Source organism: Schistocerca gregaria, chromosome 2 (assembly GCF_023897955.1).
Source record: "Schistocerca gregaria isolate iqSchGreg1 chromosome 2, iqSchGreg1.2, whole genome shotgun sequence".
Taxonomy (NCBI): Eukaryota; Metazoa; Arthropoda; class Insecta; order Orthoptera; family Acrididae; genus Schistocerca; species Schistocerca gregaria.
In genome coordinates this window covers 415,894,601-415,913,914 of record NC_064921.1, presented here as the reverse complement: position 1 = coordinate 415,913,914, position 19,314 = coordinate 415,894,601, and the positions used below count along the sequence as shown (strand labels likewise).

The 19,314-nt window shown below is 41.5% G+C and overlaps 1 protein-coding gene across 4 annotated transcripts in view; it reads right to left on the bottom strand.

Moving 5' to 3' along the window:
- LOC126323656 (pancreatic triacylglycerol lipase-like) overlaps positions 1 to 19,314 on the bottom strand; it is a 182,663-nt gene that overhangs the window by 49,131 nt on the left and 114,218 nt on the right. For all 4 annotated transcript variants that reach the window (XM_049994705.1, XM_049994703.1, XM_049994704.1 and 1 more), the window contains exon 8: positions 1,343 to 1,486. In XM_049994705.1, the coding sequence (XP_049850662.1) occupies positions 1,343 to 1,486 (144 nt within the window). The remainder of the gene's footprint in view (positions 1 to 1,342; positions 1,487 to 19,314) is intronic.

Genomic DNA, 19,314 nt, shown 5'->3' with positions numbered 1-19,314 from the left:
CAAGGTTGAAATTCCTAAATAGTGGTAACTTGTTTCAATGTTTTAATGCATATCAATTAATTAAAAAGAAAAATGGTACCAATGCATTCTCTGGCTGTTGAGGCCACACTACGAGTAGCTGGACATAATGAGAAACGCAGCTGGGTGGTCGGGTTGAGGAGGACAAGTACAGAGAGGGGCATAGTAAAGTGCTGCTTGTGGGATTTCATGCCCTGGAATGAGGAATGTCGAACCAATTATCCTTCCCAACACTCCCACAGGGGTATTCTGCTACCCACAAAACCTACACAATACCGTCATCCATTCCTACACAATTCCTGCTCCCAACCCTTTGCCTCATGGCTCATATTGCTGTAGTAGACCTACATGCAAGACCTGTCCCATACATCTCCCTACCACCAGCTATTCCAGCCTGGTCACAAGCATAACCCATGTCATCAAAGGCAGGGCTCCCTGTGAAACAAGTCATGTAATTTACAACCTGAGCTGAATTCTATGTGGGCATGACAACTAACAAACTGTCTGTCTGTCCACATAAATGGCCACTGACAAACTGTGGCCAAGAAACTGCTGGACCTTCCAGCTGCTGAGCCCACTCCCCAATATGACGTTCTTCATTTCAATGACTGCTTCACAGCCTTTGCCATCTGGATCCTTCCTACCAACACCAGCTTTTCTGAATTACAAAGGTAGGAACTCTCCCTGCAATGTATCCCACTTTCCTGGCCTCAGCCTCACCCATCTATCCCATTCCTGGCTCCCAATCCAGTTCTACACAGCCCTCTCTTCCACCAATGAACCCACAGTCTTTTTTCTCCTCTTCTACTTCTGTACTTTTCCACTCCCCTATATCCTGCTACAAGCAGCAGTTTACCATCCCCCTCTCCTACCCTGCTAGCCCTCCCTCCCCCCACACAAGCTGCCTCCTGACCCCCACCACACTGATTGCACCTGGCATCATGTGCAGTTGCTCACAATTCAGCCTCGATAGCCAGAGACAGTGGTCATATGTGTGTGTGGGTTGTGTTTGTGTGAATGTGCGTGTGTTGTCTCCTTTTGAAGAAGGCCTTTAGTCAAAAGCTCACATGTTTACCCGTCTTTTTTCTGTGCCTCTATGCAGCTCAACATCCCCACTATATGGTGAATATTAGCCTATCCTTTCATAACTCTGACATTACTTCATCCTGGATTTTTTATTGGTCAATATCCTAAATAAATATTTTAATTAAATAATCATGAATTAAATACATGTGCTGATTTGTAATTAATATTCTATACATTGTCCAGTTGGTGAAGCCAACAGTATAACAAATTTATTAAATGCTGACAAGGTTATGCTTACCAACTGGCTCTGGTATCCCAAGACCTAACAGAGAGTATAGTTTTCCATTAGTATGTATCACATCAACTATATTGGCATCACTAGGATCAAGACGCATATCATTATCCCTCATGGAAGCATAGCATGGCTGAGCAGGATCAAGACCTGTAAGCAGAACAAAATGAACCAAGCAATTACTTGCCTTCCAGTCTGACACAGTTATTTTACCAAAATCTACTACTTGAACATGAATCAGCTGTTTGATATACCTATTAGATGCAGTCTTTGGAGAAACCAAAGCAAATACTGGTACTTTAGGTTACGTTCCCAAGAGTTTATTATATGGCTGACACTGATAAAAAAAAATACAGTAATGATTCCCCGTATGACATGAAGTTAACCCATGGTATTCTAGAAAAGGATCTACAGGTAATTAGTGGATGATGATTTTAGATTTCTCACAGCTAGGCTGCCACAGCTGTTTAAGTACAGGCAGCTGTTCTACAGATACGGTGGGGGGGGGGGGGGGGCAGGGGATTTTTCCAGATGGGCCAGAAACAACTGAATAATTATCTCTGTTGAAACTGGATTCATTTTTTTCCATGATTTTCAGAGCATTGAGGACTTTTCTTCCATAAATGTTGCACTCTCCAGCTAACACTTGTGTCCTGGAAATTTATGCTTTCCATTAGTCTTATTTTGCAGTCTTTTAAGCAGTTGTGTGTTTCACAGTGTTTTCAGTTCCTTCTCATCTAAGTACACTTTTCTGCAACCAAATTTCATCTCAATATCTCCATAAATATGAAGCCAAAAGTGGGGCCAGAGTAGATGAAAATAAGTCTTATTTTGTGTAGACTGAAAAATGTAGCTTGCAGTCTATTTCTCCGAAGAATGTTTCCTATCTGGCCGGTTACTATACTGAAATAAAATTACCTTATTGAGTGGAATGTGGAAACCACATCTTAAATGTTAGTACCAAGACTGTGTGTTTCAAGTACCTACCTACTGATTTCCCTTCATATCCATTGTCCACTAGTGTTTTTCTTAAGTTTTCTACAGTTATCATTTCATACTTCTATTATCACTGTTTCTGATCACTAGTCTGTGTGTCCAAGAGTATTGTTTTAATGACAATATTATGAAAAGTTTAGGTTGTTACTCACCATATAATGGAGATGAGTCACAGACAGGCACACCACAAAGACTGCTAAACAAGGAAGCATTCAGCCAAACGGCTTTCTTCTGAAGTAGACAGTATTCACAAATATTCATGCAAACATGACTCTCACACAAATGATCATTGTCTTTGGCCTCAGCGGCCATACACAATGGCCGTGTGTGTGCAAGCTGTGTATGTGTGCATTATCTACTTTCTAAGCTGAAAGCTTCTTTGTTTAGTGGTCTGTGTTGCGACTGTCTACAGCTCAATACATCCCTTATATGGTGCACAGCAATCTATCCTTTTCATAATACTGCCATTAATCCCTCCTGTATTTTCCATTGTTGTTGTTGTTGTTGTTGTTGTTGTCGTCTTTAGTCCTGAGACTGGTTTGATGCAGCTCTCCATGTACTCTATCCTGTGCAAGCTTCTTCATCTCCCAGTACCTACTGCAACCTACATCCTTCTGAATCTGCTTAGTGTATTCATCTCTTGGTCTCCCTCTACGATTTTTACCCCCCACGCTGCCCTCCAATACTAAATTGGTGATTCCTTCATGCCTCAGAACATGTCCTACCAACCAATCCCTTCTTCTGGTCAAGTTGTGCCACAAACTTGTCTTCTCCTTCTCCCCAACCCTAATTCAATACCTCCTCATTAGTTGCATGATCTACCCATCTAATCTTCAGCATTCTTCTGTAGCACCACATTTCGAAAGCTTCTATTCTCTTCTAGTCGAAACTATTTATCGTCCATGATTCACTTCCATACATGGCTACAAATACAAATACTTTCAGAAATGACTTCCTGACACTTAAATCTATACTCTATGTTAACAAATTTCTCTTCGTCAGAAACGCTTTCCTTGCCATTGCCAGTCTACATTTTATATCCTCTCTACTTCGACCATCATCAGTTATTTTGCTCCCCAAATAGCAAAACTCCTTTACTACTTTAAGTGTCTCGTTTCCTAACCTAATTCCCTCAGTATCGCCTGACTGAACTCTACTACATTCCATTATCCTCGTTTTGCTTTTGTTGATGTTCATCTTATATCCTCCTTTCAAGACACGGTCCATCCCGTTCAACTGCTCTTCCAAGTCCTTTGCTGTCACTGACAGAATTACGATGTCATCGGTGAACCTCAAGGTTTTTATTTCTTCTCCATGGATTTTAATACCTACTCCGAATTTTTCTTTTGTTTCCTTCACTGCTTGCTCAACATACAGATTGAATAACATCGGGGAGAGACTACAACCCTGTCTAACTCCCTTCCCAACAACTGCTTCCTTTTCATGCCCCTCAACTCTTATTACTGTCATCTGGTTTCTGTACAAATTGTAAATACCCTTTCGCTCCCTGTATTTTACCCGTGCCTCCTTCAGAATTTGAAAGAGAGTATTCCAGTCAAAATTGTCAAAAGCTTTCTCTAAGTCTACAAATGCTAGAAACGTAGGTTTGCCCTTCCATAATCTAGCTTCTAAGATAAGCCAAAGGGTCAGTATTGCCTCACGTGTTCCAACATTTCTACGGAATCCAAACTGATCTTCCCCGAGGTCGGCTTCTACTAGTTTTTCCATTCGTCTGTACAGAATTCGCGTTAGTATTTTGCAGCTGTGACTTATTAAACTGAAAGTTCGGTAATTTTCACATCTGTCAACACCTGTTTCTTTGGGATTGGAATCATCCTCATCTACATCCTCTTCCATTTCCATAATATTGTCCTCAAGTACATTGCCCTTGTATAGACCCTCTATATACTCCTTCCACCTTTCTGCTTTCCCTTCTTTGCTTAGAACTGGGTTTCCATCTGAGCTCTTGATATTCATACAAGTGGCTCCCTTTTTTCCAAAGGTCTCTTTAATTTTCCTGTAGGCAGTATCTATCTTACCCCTAGTGAGATAACCTTCTACATCCTTAAACATTTGTCCCCTAGCCATGCCTGCTTACCCATTTTGCACTACCTGTCTCTCTCATTTTTGATACGTTTGTATTCCTTTTTGCCTGCTTCATTTACTGCATTTTTATATTTTCATCTTTTATCAATGAAATTCAATATTTCTTCTGTTTCCCAAAGATTTCTACTAGCCCTCGTCTTTTTACCTACTTGATCCTCTGCTGCCTTCACTACTTCATCCCTCAAAGCTACCCATTCCTCTTCTACTGTATTTCTTTCCCACATTCCTGTCAATTGCTCCCTTATGCTCTCCCTGAAACTCTGTACAACCTCTGGTTCTTTTAGTTTATCCCGGTCCCATCTCCTTAAATTCCCACCTTTTTGCAGTTTCTTCAGGTTTAATCTACAGGTCATAACCAATAGATTGTGGTCAGAGTCCACATCTGCCCCTGGAAATGTCTTACAATTTAAAACCTGGTTCCTAAATCTCTGTCTTACCATTATATGATCTATCTGAAACCTGTCAGTATCTCCAGGCTTCTTCCATGTATACAGCCTTCTTTTATGATTCTTGAACCAAGTGTTAGCTATGATTATGTTATGCTCTGTGCAAAATTGTATCAGGCGGCTTCCTCTTTCATTTCTTGGCTCCAGTCCATATTCACCTACTACGTTTCCTTCTCTCCCTTTTCCTACTACCGAATTCCAGTCACCCATGACTATTAAATTTTCGTCACCCTTCACTATCTGAAAAATTTCTTTTATTTCATTATACATTTCTTCAATTTCTTCGTCATCTGCAGAGCTAGTTGGCATATAAACTTGTACTACTGTAGTAGGTGTGGGCTTCGTATCTATCTTGGCCACAATAATGCGTTCACTATGCTGTTTGTAGTAGCTTACCCGCATTCCTATTTTCCTATTCATTATTAAACCTACTCCTGCATTACCCCTATTTGATTTTGTGTTTATAACCTTGTATTCACCTGACCAGAAGTCTTGTCCCTCCTGCCACCGAACGTCACTAATTCCCACTATATCAAACTTTAACCTATCCTTTTCCCTTTTTAAATTTTCTAACCTACCTGCCCGATTAAGGGATCTGACATTCCACGCTCCAACCCGTAGAACGTCAGTTTTCTTTCTCCTCATAAAAATGTCCTCTTGAGTAGTGCCCGCCTGGAGATCCAAATGGGGGACTATTTTACCTCTGGAATATTTTACCCAAGAGGACGCCATCATCATTTAATCATACAGTAAAGCTGCATGCCCTTGCTTTCAGCTGTTTGCAGTACCAGCACAGCAAGGCCTTTTTGGTTATTGTTACAAGGTCAGATCAGTCAATCATCCAGACTGTTGCCCCTGCAACTACTGAAAAGGCTGCTGCCCCTCATCAGGAACCAAACATTTGTCTGGCCTCTCAACAGATACCCTTCCGTTGTGGTTGCACCTACGGTACGGCTACCTGTATCACTGAGGCACGCAAGCCTCCCCACCAACGGCAAGGTCCATGGTTCATGGGGGGAGGGGGGGTGGGAGGTTTCCATTGTTAGAGACTATTAAAACAATACTTTCCATTGTTAGAGTATTGTTTTAGTAGTCTATAAATCAGGTCGTGAGAATGAGAGATGTTTCTATTCCCTTATTCCAAACTTAAAGCATCATAATTGTCACTCAGTAAAGCCTCTTTATTGGAAAACTGCACAGGGAACTCCTTATGTATTTATGCAGCACCATCTTTTTCGACAGTTTTCAACCATCTGCAGAACTCCCAATGAAAACCCTAACAATGGGTTAAAATGACAAGGTGATGGAGACGGAGTGGAAAATTTTTTTTATATAACAGCCTAGAAGATTTAAAATGGTTTGCCAACACATGAAAGCTTGAATGTAGACATTAAAGGTTTGTTCAAGCAGCAGTCCAAAAGCCATGCCCATGTGCACTGTGGTAAAGGCATTCAGCAGAGGCACTGACTACTCTGGACTGTTCCTGACTAACAATCAGCTTTTCAAGCACATCCTCTTAAACACTCATGAATGGTTGGCAACTAACAGAAATAGTTGCAGGATTTTCTTCAAACTGCTCCTCAGTCCCAGTCTTGCACATGCACTTAGATACCCATTTGTCTCTTTCTGATGCCTGCTTTCAGTTTGTATGTTTGGTTATGTCAGTCTATGGAAGTAACTTGTTTCTTCATCTCTTTCCCTTGTGACCAACATAAGTAATTACATAAAACTTTTTTGTAAAATAAAAAAAGAACATCAATATTTTTCCAGAATGAGATTTTCACTCTGCAGCGGAGTGTGATCTGATATGAAACTTCCTGGCAGATTAAAACTGTGTGCCCGATCGAGACTCGAACTCGGGACCTTTGCCTTTCGCGGCCAAGTGCTCTACCATCTGAGCTACCGAAGCAGATGGTAGAGCACTTGCCCGTGAAAGGCAAAGGTCCCGAGTTCAAGTCTCGGTCGGGCACACAGTTTTAATCTGCCAGGAAGTTTCATCAATATTTTTGGTATTAAGAAAATTAAGTTTTTCCACCATCTTTATACGATCTAGCTGTTCCTGCTGACTATACTGAAGGAGGACAGAAGAAGAAGAAGAAGAAGTAGTTTATAATACATTTGAAAGAAATGGAATTCAACAGAGAAATCACAGAACAGATATTACACTTGTAAATTTGCAGGAGGCATAATGTATGTAAGAGGACCTCGTGTTCTCTATTCAGAAACAGGCAACTGTGGTAGCATACTTTGAAGCACATTATGTAATGTATACCTAATTACAATTATTAATTTGTACTAATTGCATGTGACCCTATTTGGTACCACAACATTACAATAAATGTTCAAAGCAAAAATAAATAGAATAGTAAAATAAAATCACTTTTGGTACTGATTCTGGAATGTTTTTCCTTGCGTATAGGTATGTATTATCTTGGTACAATTGACAATAGCTACACTGTGACAGTGGTGAATACGTTACACCTGTCTTATTATTGCATTCTAATATGTGAGAAGTTTCTGGATTTCAGTCCCAAAGGTGAGAAGTTCCCGTACTTAAGACTGTCACTTTTAGAAGATTCTGATAGTTTTTCTTGGTGTGGTTGGACACACAAGTGAGATATGAGGAATTAATGCACATTAATTCTGCTTCCTCACACTCTCCTTACATGTAAGCACTCTTGCTACAAAACAAGCTTAACAATGGCAGGATTTGACAGCTGCACTTCAAGAAGTTTGAAAACTATTGTAATCAGTTTTCCCCAGTGGGCACAACCTCTGGAGTTGATACCGAAATTTTGTTCTTGTGATAATCACCAGGTGCTGGAATCCAGTCTGAAGAGCACAGACAATCTGATAATGTTCCACAGCAAGAACAGAAAATTAGAAATTCTTTATTTCATTTTTGTGCGTAACTTAATATTGCTGAAAACTAGTAAAGCATTCTAGAATTAAATCTATAACAGAATGTCTCTTCTCCTTCGTTAACCTGATCAATTTCACCTATTCCAGTATCCTTATATCTTTGCCTCATCTTCTTATTAATCCTAATTAAAAACTGCTTGAAACACTAAAATATAGATATGGAAATTGCACTGGCTAAATGTTATTGCTTAAAAAGGAGTTAATAGTTGTGTAACACTTATGAGCACAAACAAGTAATTTCAACAACTGCCACTGGCAACTATTTGCCTGTTATATAATTTTCTTACAAACTGATTTCAAGGTGATTGCACTGAGTGAAAACAAGGACATCAAATTCATTTCATGAATTTTGTGCAATATCTGAAGTGTAGTCCTAACTGGTCAAATAGTAAGCACACTTTTTGTAATTAAAATGTTTTGTTTCCATGTCAATATTTTTCAGGTGTTTGTACTGATAAGAACCTGAATTTGAAGTCAAATGTTACAGGTGCTGTTAAATGTGTACCTAAGCTCTGCAACATATGCTTTGCAGATAATGTCGGAGTTTTAAGATAAAAATGTCAAAAAGCTAGCTAATTTTTTCTATTTTCATTCACTGATGTCTTATGGCATCATCATGTCTGGGGTAGCTTGCCATGGAGAAAGAAAGTATTTTTTGTGCAAAAATGTGTAATAAGGATAATATGTGGTTTCACATTTAGAACATTTTGTATACAACTCTTTAAACAGTTGCAGATACTGATAACAGCTTTACAGTACATTTGCTTCCTTGAGAAGTATGTTGTCAACAGTTTGATACATAGTGATTGGAAACCTCTCCATATGCTATGTTTTCTACACAAATGAATAACTAAATTATTTTCACTTTTTCATTCCGTATCTACTCCAGCTGCACAAGTAATATGTAAAAATGTACTAAATGAATACATAAAATTGTAATTTATGCCAAATTCCATTTAAATTTGTAGTCCACTTGGTTACATTTCCCTTCCTGATTCCAATGATACAATTAGTTCCACTACAAACTCAGATAAAAGTTATAGCTAATTGAAATTTTGACTATAGTAAGTCATGAGGAAACACTGAGCTAATAGACAAAATATGAAGGGCTTAGCCTTAATGCTTGCAAGATTCTGAACTCTTGACACTATTTTTTTCACTAATTAACTGAGACACTAAGATTATGAATAATTTAGAATTATAAAAGACTAACTAAATGAAACATTTTTAGCCTTGTTTCATAAACCTCCTTATTACTGTATGGCTGGTTTCAGATTATGAGCTCTTTTTCTAGTACATAACTGGTCCCCAAGTTGAGAACCAAGCAAAGATAAACGTCAAATTCTTAAGCTATTGATTCTTGAGTTCAACTGTGAAAGTCTCTTGTTGACAATTCTGACAAGAGTACACGTGGCTTTATAAAATTCATTAGGACAGCATTCACAGCAGCTGTGACCAAATACCTTGGAGTAAACCTATGAACAGTAATGGAATTTTTTGTTATGTTAATGAAGGCACCAAAGTGATGGTTCCATGTAGGGGTTGCAGTGTTGTCTAAAAGGGGTGTATAATTTGAGTCGAATTTGTTCCTTTAATATTAATTGTGGGGACTTACACATGCCCTGTTTTTTAAAATCTAACATTTCTAACTGAGTGTGCTTTGTGATCTTTTCCTCCATGTATAGGACTTCTATATCCAATGTGTATTCATCGTTTTCGATTACAGAATGTTCAGCATAGGATGAATCTGGCTTATTCAATCTGCAATATCTATGATGTTCCCTGAGCCTAGTGCAGATTGACCTCCCAAACTGTCCAATATAGCAACAGCCTGTGCAATATAACACAACTGACACACTCAGCAGACGCTCTTTTAACACCACTTTTCATAAGGGACGACTGTTTATCGTTTTAATTGAAGACACGTCTACAAACATACATGAAAAATGTTGCACATTTGTTTGAAGTCTTACATAAAAAAAATAAATTGCACAATTTCCTGGAATGTTGGATGTCTGTAGGCTGGTGAGAAGACTTTTGGACAACTGTGCAGTAAAGGAATATTTTTGGTAAATTTTAAACTTATGTTTGCTGAGGTCTAGGAAATTAATACTGGAACCCTGGATCATGTTGTTGTGTCAACGCCAGACACCACACTTGCTAGGTGGTAGCCTTTAAATCGGCCGCAGTCCGGTAGTATACATCGGACCCGCATGTCGCCACTATCAGTGATTGCAGACTGAGCGCCGCAACATGGCAGGTCTAGAGAGATTTCCTAGCACTCGCCCCAGTTGTACAACCATCTTTGCTAGCGATAGTTCGCTGGCAAAATACGCTCCCATTTGCCGAGACGATAGTTAGCACAGCCTTGAGCTACATTATTTGCTACGATCTAGCAAGGCACCATATTCTGTTACCATTGATATTGTGAATCATGTACTCTGTCACAAGCGACATTCATCATTAATGGATTAAAGTTAAGTATTCCACCAGCTACGTCCGTTGTTTCTAAATTCTAATTCCGTTGTCATGTTCCAGACCTCACGCCAGCCTGCGTGAGCTAAATCGCGTGCCTTTCGGCCTCCTCTAGTAACACGGTGTTGGCTCTCCTGCCAACCGCAAAATTGGCGATGAGGCACAACCATGTTCTTATCGATATTGCCCTGATTTACTTGTGTAATGGCTTTGCCACAATATCCAGATGTACTTTCCAAATTTTATCGCTTATGGAATGAGCAGATGCAGGCCTTACTGGATGCCCTTGGACAGTCGTCCAGGGTCAACGTGCAATGCAAAACGATGTGACGGCAGCCGCTTCACCGCTAACGCAGCAACAACACGCTGTTGCACCCACTTTTCGACCTTTTGATGCTGCACTGGAAAGCTGGACGGAGTGGTCACGCCAATTCAGATTCCATCTCGCCACCTACAGAATTCAAGGTAACGAGTGGCAGCCTTTTCTCCTTTCCTCCGTCAGGGTACAAACAAACTGTGTGATAGTCAAATTATTTCCTTGACGCGACGTAGCAACTCTGTCCTACAGAGAAATTTTGTCTGCATTAGATGCATATTTCAAGTAATCAGTCAATGTAATTGCCAAAAGGTATACCTTCTTTCGTACCAAATGTATGGCAGGTCAGACTAATCGGGAGTGGGTTGCAACCTTGCAAGGCCTTACTAGGGATTGTGCTTTTGAGCGTCAATGTGGACTCCCTTATTCAGATACTATGGTACGTGATGCCATTGCACAGAACGTTTCTGATGTTCGTATAAGGGAACAGATTTTGAAACTAGTAAATCCCTCCCTTCAACAAGTGATGGACATATTGGATCGGCAAGACACACTTGACTTTGCTCAGGAATCATTTGAAACTTCCCCAGCAGTGTGTCAGGTTAACCAGCCCGCCGGGCGAGCTGCACGGGGCAGTAAACAGCCCTCACGCCCGGCCGCGCCGCTGCCGCCAGGCTCTCAGACATGTGTGCCACGCTGGCAAGCAAATGCAGTGATCAAATCATGCCCGCGGTGTGCTACTAAACATTCGCGTGAGAATTGCCCGTCACGCCAAGCTATTTGCTTTTATTGTAATAAAAAAGGACATGTTCAGAGTGTTTGCCAGAAAAAGCTCAGATCAGAAGCTCAAACCATTTCCAGGCCCTTTGCTTCGTGCCAGAATCGGAATCAAACCAAGGATACTCAGGCTCGTGAAACTTCACCCATGGAAATTCATGTAGTTCATTGCACTCCACGCAGTGCCACTCTAACAGTGACTGTGTTCGTCCCAAAAATAGTGTGCGTCGACATCGCCGGAACTCCCGTCATGTCGCAAGTGATTATGTACCAATGTCAGTTCACGTTGCACGACACAGTCGCTCTTGTCAACAGCAGGACAATAAACTTTTTGTAGACTTGGACACTAACGGCAAAGTGATACCATTCCAGCTCGATACAGGAGCTGCAGTTTCACTGATCAATCAAGACACTTACAAACTGCTGCACACACCTCCGTTGCGTGAAGCAAATGTTAAGCTACGCAGCTATTCAGGTCAACAGATCCCTGTGGTAGGACAGTGCAGCCTTCTTGCAACATACAAAGGACAAACAAAACTTGTGTCATTTTACGTCCTTCGTTCTTCTTCTGCAGTGAACTTGTTTGGTTTCGATTTATTTCAGTTGTTTAACTTGTCTAAAGTAAATCAGGACCTATCAGTGAACCAGACTGTGCCTTCAGACAGTGTTTCTCGTCTATGTGAAGAATTTGCAGACATTTTTGCACCAGGCCTCGGTTGCGCTAAGAACTATAAAGCACATTTGGAACTGAAAGTAAACGCGAACCGAAATTTTTCAGAGCACGCAATGTTCCCCGTGCATTGCGTGATGAGGTCGCAAAAACATAACACGGTTTGGAATCACAAGGTGTAATTCATCATCCTTAGTAATTTTGCCAAAACCTTCCGGAAAGTTGAGACTTTGTGTGGACTTCAAGGCAACAGTGAATCCTCAACTAGTGATTGCAACTTTTCCTTTACCCCGTCCGGAAGATCTTTTGGACAAACTGTGCCCGAGTAAATATTTTTCGAAGTTGGACCTCGCAGATGCGTACTTGCAAATAACGGTGGACAAAGAATCCCAGCGCGTTTTGGTGGTTAACACGCATCTTGGGTTGCATCAATTCAAACGACTGCCATTCGGGTGTGCATCCGCCCCTGCTTTGTTTCAGCAATATCTACAAACTGTTTGTGCGTCGGTCCCTACTGCACAGAATTATCTGGACGATATTGTGATCTCTGGAAAGATGTAAGAAGAACATTTGGCTAATCTCAGAACATTATTTCAGGTCTTGCGACAAAATGGTCTTCGCTTGTGGAAGGACAAATTTAGTTTTTTTCTTGGGACTTGCCATACTTGGGACATGTACTCAATGCCCAAGGCATACATCCCAGTCCCACACACCCTCGTGCCATCCAAGACTTGCCGTCGCTGCAGAATTTGAAGCAGCTACAGAGTGTGCTGGGAAAAATCAACTATTACCATAAATATGTGCTGCATGCCTCTTCCATTTCAGCTCTGCTTCATCGCTTATGCCGTAAGGATGTACCGTTCGTCTGGACGACGGAATGGGAACGCGCCTTTCGCCAGGTGAAATCGGCATTGCTTTCCAATACTTGCCTTACGCCATTCGATCCCCAGAAGCCCCTGTTGTTGATGGTGGATGCATCGGATTTAGGGATCAGTGCTGTGCTTGAGCACAAAGATGGATCGCACGATCGCCCTATTGCCTTTGTGTCCAAATTGCTCTCGTCTGCGCAAAGAAATTATTCACAGATCTAGAAAGAAGCGTTGGCTCTTGTATTTGGTGTTACAGAGTTTCATGATTTCTTGTATGGTCATCACTTTACCATAATCACAGACCACAAACCTTTAACATCTCTTTTTCATGCGATCAAGCCTGTACTTCCACGTACAGAGCAGAAATTCATTTGCTGGTCTATTTTCCTCTCGCAGTACCGCTACGATATCTTGTATCAGTCCACTGCTAAGCACGGAAACGCCGATGCGTTGTCCCGCTTGCCTGTTAATGAGGATAGGGCATTCGATTCCTTCTAACTTTTGCATCTTCAGTGATGCGGAAACCGATGACGTGGTCGAATCATTTCAAATTGATTTTCGTCATGTAGCTACAGCCACAGCTGCCGACCCTGTCCTTGCTCACGTTCTGCGTTTTGTTGCTACACAATGGTTCTTCTCAAAGTCATGGATCGGGGACCCATTGACTCGCCAATTTTTTGCTCACAAGGAGAGACTTTTTCTACGACGTGGTGTTTTGCTGTTGTGTTCTGCTAATGATCAGTCCAGGGTCGTGGCGCCACGTTCGTTACAGTCCTCTGTCTTACAGCTTCTCCACCAAAGACATTGTGGTATAGTGAAAACGTAACAACTTGCTCGTCAGCACTGTACTTGGTTCAGAATCGATGCCGCAATTATGAATATGTGCTGTTCTTGCATGGTGTGTGCCGAACAACAATCGGCAGCACCACCACGGAAATTCTTTCCATGGCCAAAAGCCACTTCCCCTTGGCAATGCTTACAGATTGATTTTGCTGGTCCATTCTGGAATGCTCGATGGTTGATTGTGGTAGATTCATTCAGTAATTTTCCTTTTGTTGTCCGGATGTCTTCCACGACGTCATCTGCCACCATCCAAGCGTTATCCGCTATCTTTTCCATTGAAGGTCTTCCACAGACTATTGTTTCTGACAATGGCCCACAATTCATGTCATCAGAATTTCAGTCATTCTGCAAGGCCAATGGTATTCAGCATCTGACAACGGCGCCGTTTTCGCCACAGTCAAATGGTGCTGCTGAACGATTGGTCAGGACTTTCAAGTCACAGATATTGTAGTTGAAAGAGTCGCATTCTCGGGAGGTCGCGTTATTGCTCTTTTTGTCCTCTTATCGCTCTCAGCCCCGAGATGGTCGCTCGCCGGCTGAGTTGCTCCATGGTCCCCCTCATCGAACCTTGATGTCTTTGCTCCATCTGCCGCATCAGGTTTCTGTGCAGCGGCGGACACCTGCTTTTGCTCCAGGCGACTTTGTCTACTATCGCCAGTATCGAGGTTCATGGCGTTGGCTCGAAGAGCGCATTCTTCGCTGCCTTGGACGTGCTATGTATCTGGTTTTGGGGTCCTCTGGTGAGGTGCGTCGGCATCTCCATCAGCTGCGCCTCTGTCGTCGCACGGGATCTGCCGCTCGCTGTCTGCTTTCAGCGACAGTGCCATCTGGTCAGCACCCTGGGGACCCATCTACTGGCTCACCTCAGCCCCAGGTGTTACCGACGCTGCCTTCCATTTTGCCCTATGGCAACGCGAAGCAGCAGCCGCCGCCGCCGCAGCCGCAGCTGCTGCCGCAGCCTCCGTGGGTCACGCGCTGCCGATCGCTTCCCGTGACCAGTTGTCCTTTGACATGGAACTCTTGCTCACTCCGGACCGTATGTCGTCTTCGCCCGTCGGGTGCCCCGGCCTGATGGAGGTCGACCCTTCAGCCCCTCCTGTCTCTCTACAGGCGCATACACTGCATGTTGGTGTGCACCCTGGAGCAGGTTTTCAGGCGATTCCTAGCTCACTGCGGTCCGAATGGCAGGGTGCGGGTGGCACAGCCTTGCTTTTTGTTAGGCTGCCCACCTCGTCACCAGCAGTGCCAATCTGACCACTGCTACCTACAATATAAGCACCAGTGCACAATATTGCCAGGAAGATCATCATCATCTTGAGGAAAAAACTGAAGGGAAATACAGCATGAGGAACATGTTAGATTTAGTGAACAAGTCAAGAGATGTTAACATTACAACAAATGCAAAAAGAGTCTCTCTTGAGGTACATAGCTCCTTCTGAAGCATTGCCATAAAAGATTGCATAGATATTGTGTCACAATCATTGTATTCCCCCCCAACACTTATCCAGAAGAACAGATGACAAGGGAACCACATGGTAGTCAGATTTTGTATTTTTTTATATTTCATGGGATAAGAAGTTCAGAACTCTCTAATAACAGTCTCATAAAATAGTCTGATGTAGCCCTAAAAAATTCTTGAGGAAGTGACTTAAGTTTTCTGACCATATTTAATTTGCTAAAGCAAGGTCTGTTTTCTTCACAGATCATGTGGATGTGTGGTAGATGCTGATTGCATTTAGCTGTCCGACCTTACTGTAGTTTTTGTAGCTACACTGACTGGAAAAGTTGTTTTATGTACACTACTGGCCATTAAAATTGCTACACCAAGAAGAAATGCAGTTGGTAAACAGGTATTCATTGGACAAATATATTATACTAGAACTGACATGTGATTACATTTTCGCACAGTTTGGGTGCATAGATCCTGAGAAATTAGTACCCAGAACAACCACCTTTGGCCATAATAACGGCCTTGATACTCCTGGGCATTGACTCACACAGAGATTCAATGGCGTGTACAGGTACAGCTGCCCATGCAGCTTCAACACAATACCACAGTTCATCAAGAGCAGTGACTGGCGTATTGTGACAAGTCAGTTGCTCGGCCACCATTGACCAGACATTTTCAATTGGTGAGAGATCTGGGGAATGTGCTGGCCAGGGCAGCAGTCTAACATTTTCTGTATCCAGAAAAACCCGTACAGGACCTGCAACATGCGGTCATGTATCATCCTGCTAAAATGTAGGGTTTTGCAGGGATCGAATGAAGGGTAGAGCCACAGGTCATAACACATCTAAAATATAACGTCCACTGTTCAAAGTGTCAGTGTGAACAAGAGGTGACAGATGTGTAACCAATGGCACCCCATACCATCACGCCAGGTGATACGCCAGTATGGTGATGACAAATACACGCTTCCAATGTGTGTTCACCGCGATGTTGCCAAACACGGATGCGACCATCATGATGCTGTGAACAGAAACTGGATTCATCCGAAAAAATGATGTTTTGCCATTTGTGCTCTCAGGTTCGTCACTGAGTACACCATCACAGGCACTCCTATCTGTGATGCAGTGTCAAGGGTAACCGCAGCCATGGTATCCAAGCTGACAGTCCATGCTGCTGCAAACTTCATCGAACTGTACGTGCAGATGTTGTCTTGCCAACGTCTCCATCTGTTGACTATGGGATCGAGACGTGGATACATGATCCGTTACAGCCATGCCGATAAGATGCCTGTCATCTCAACTTCTAGTGATACAAGGCCTTTGGGATCGAGCACGGCATTCCGTATTACCCTCCTGAACCCACCGAATCCATATTCTGCTAACAGTCATTGGATCTCAAACAACGCGAGCAGCAATGTTGCGATATGATAAACCGAAATCGCAATAGGCTACAATCAGACCTTTATGAAAGTCTGAAACATGATAGTAAGCATTTATCCTCCTTACACGAGGCACCACAATAACATTTCACCAAGCAATGCCTATCAACTGCTGTTTGTGTATGAGAAATCGGTTGGAAACTTTCCTCATGTCAGCACATTGTAGGTGTCACCACCAGTGCCAACCTTGTATGAATGCTCTGAAAATCTAATCATTTGCATATCACAGCATCTTCTTCCTGTCAATTAAATTTCACGTCTGTAGCACATCATCTTCATGGTGTAGCAATTTTAATGGCCAGTAGTGTAGCTTGTATGATCTGTTTTATTTAACTCCACCAGAGTCTCTCGTTTATCTGCTGTAGTCACAATCACATAACTGCTTCCAGTCCTTGCTTTAAGTTCCATGACTATGAACTCATTATTCTATACTGTAGTACTAATAGTAGTAGCGGAAGTGGCAGTAGTCGTGGTGGTGGTGGTGGTGGTAATAATAATAGTAGTAGTAGTAGTAGTAGTAGTAGTAGTAGTCGTTCCTGCTTAATATGTTGTTTATATTCTCTGGAAAATATGAACCCATCATTAATTTCCCTAGACGTCAGCTTACAGATGGGGAACAGTAACCATAAATTTAAAATTTATGGAACATACTCCTTCACTAACACATTCATCCCAGCTTCTTCCCAACGTACCACAGCCTTTAAAGATGCAGCAGTCCACCATATGAGCCATTGTCTCATTTCTATCTCTATCTCCCATGAAAACTATGATCTGGAAATCAATACAACAGGAACATTAGGCACAAGTAATAAATTTTATTCCAAAATTATTTACAAAATCCCCAATAAAAACTGAAGAAGTTAGCCCAGTCCCTACTGTACTCCGTTAACAACGAAGCCAGAATGAAAAGAAGTTGGTGCAATTTACCTTTTATAGCTAATACTTCAAACAGAATATGATATGCAACATTTTAAAAGCAAAGGTTTTCTCTGCGCTGTTCATGCCCCATAGTCAGTAGGTAGATGTCTTCAGTTCAAAATATTAACATCCAGCCGTAATGAAGAAAGGGGTTTATAAGGTAATCTGCTGAGTGTCAGTCATGCTATATTGGACAGACTGGGAGATCAATTTGCACTCTGCTCAGAACACCACAGAAGATGGAGATTAAAGAAGCCACATTCATCCTTTGCTGAACATGGCATAAAGTACATTATATTTTGAATAGGAGTCCAAGTCTGGAAACGTACTGCTTCTGTTCTATGACAGTTTCAATCCAGATGTGTAACATTTCCATGATTGCTTAGGAATAGGAAAAAAGTCTCAAGACTTGTTTTTCCTGATAGGATTGCTGGATTTAACTCCTATGGACTACTACTTGTGAGAGTTGTATGTAAGTTTAATTTACGAGATGAAGTAGTGTCAGAGGAAGAGCTGCTGACACGAGTTGTGGCAGCTTCACTAGAAACTGAAGAGACACCAGGTGGAATGGAGAAAGTATCACAAAATGCTTCATAGGTACAATGTATGTGACAATGTTGGTGATCACCACATCAAGCCACTGTTGTAATGCACCATTACTGTTCTGTACATAAAGTATGCTGGGATCTTTTTTGTTTTAGAATAATTTAAACACAATGTTTAAATGTTAACACAAATGTGCTTAATTGATAAATGGATGTTTCATTATGATTCCTTTTGAATTGTTACCTAATAATTGTACTGCATCACATCTAATTCAATTTCACAAGCATAAGTGGATGAGAAACATCTGAACTGAAACTGTCATAGAACAGAAATGGTATGTTTCTGGACATGTGTTCCTGTTCAAAATATCATGTAGTGACGCCCTTCTACAAGTCACAAAAATTTGTAACAGGAATTTGCAAATACCCTGTAGAGGGGAATAATGCAAAGCATACTCAGTTAAAAATTTTAGAAATTAAGGAACATTATGTAGTTTCAGAAATCACATCATATTCTTATGCCTATCTTTAAATAGTCACCCCTCAACCAGAATCACCAGTCTGCAGTCAGGAAGTAGATGCTTAACATCTATGTTTAACTAATCTGTCAAGTCTGCCATCAGAATTAACTCTAGCAATATCAGTATATCTAAAAGACCGTGAGCAAGCAAGCAATTGTGTAATATCACTGTGGGGATTCATGTTAGAATCTAGCTCCAGATATCAAATGTATGAAACCTATGTTGGAAGAGACTGACCAGAAATTATCTATTTATTAACAGTATCAAACTGTACGGAAAGGTTTCCTGTAGTTATTCTGGATAACAATCTTAATTGTGATTTTTTTTGTCCAACCTAAAATCTGTGTTATTCTGGTGAAATGATTGTGTCACATAACACTGTGACTGTGGACGTGATACTTAAGTTGAGTGTGTTTTGCCACACTGAACTATCGTTAATTCATCAAGGGTGCACAAAAACTTGACAGCAAGAACTGTAACACAAAGTGCACAGCACATGGATTTCCCTCACATCCTTACAACAGATCTATTAAACTTAAACTGCCTATTGTTCATGAGTATCTCACAAATAGAAGTAAAAGTGATTAGTTTCCACCATTAAACATGGTTGGGCTTCATCAGTGGAATAATCCTTTTTGTCATTGACAGTTTTGAGCCTGTTACAAAGATCGAGAGAAGAAATGTCA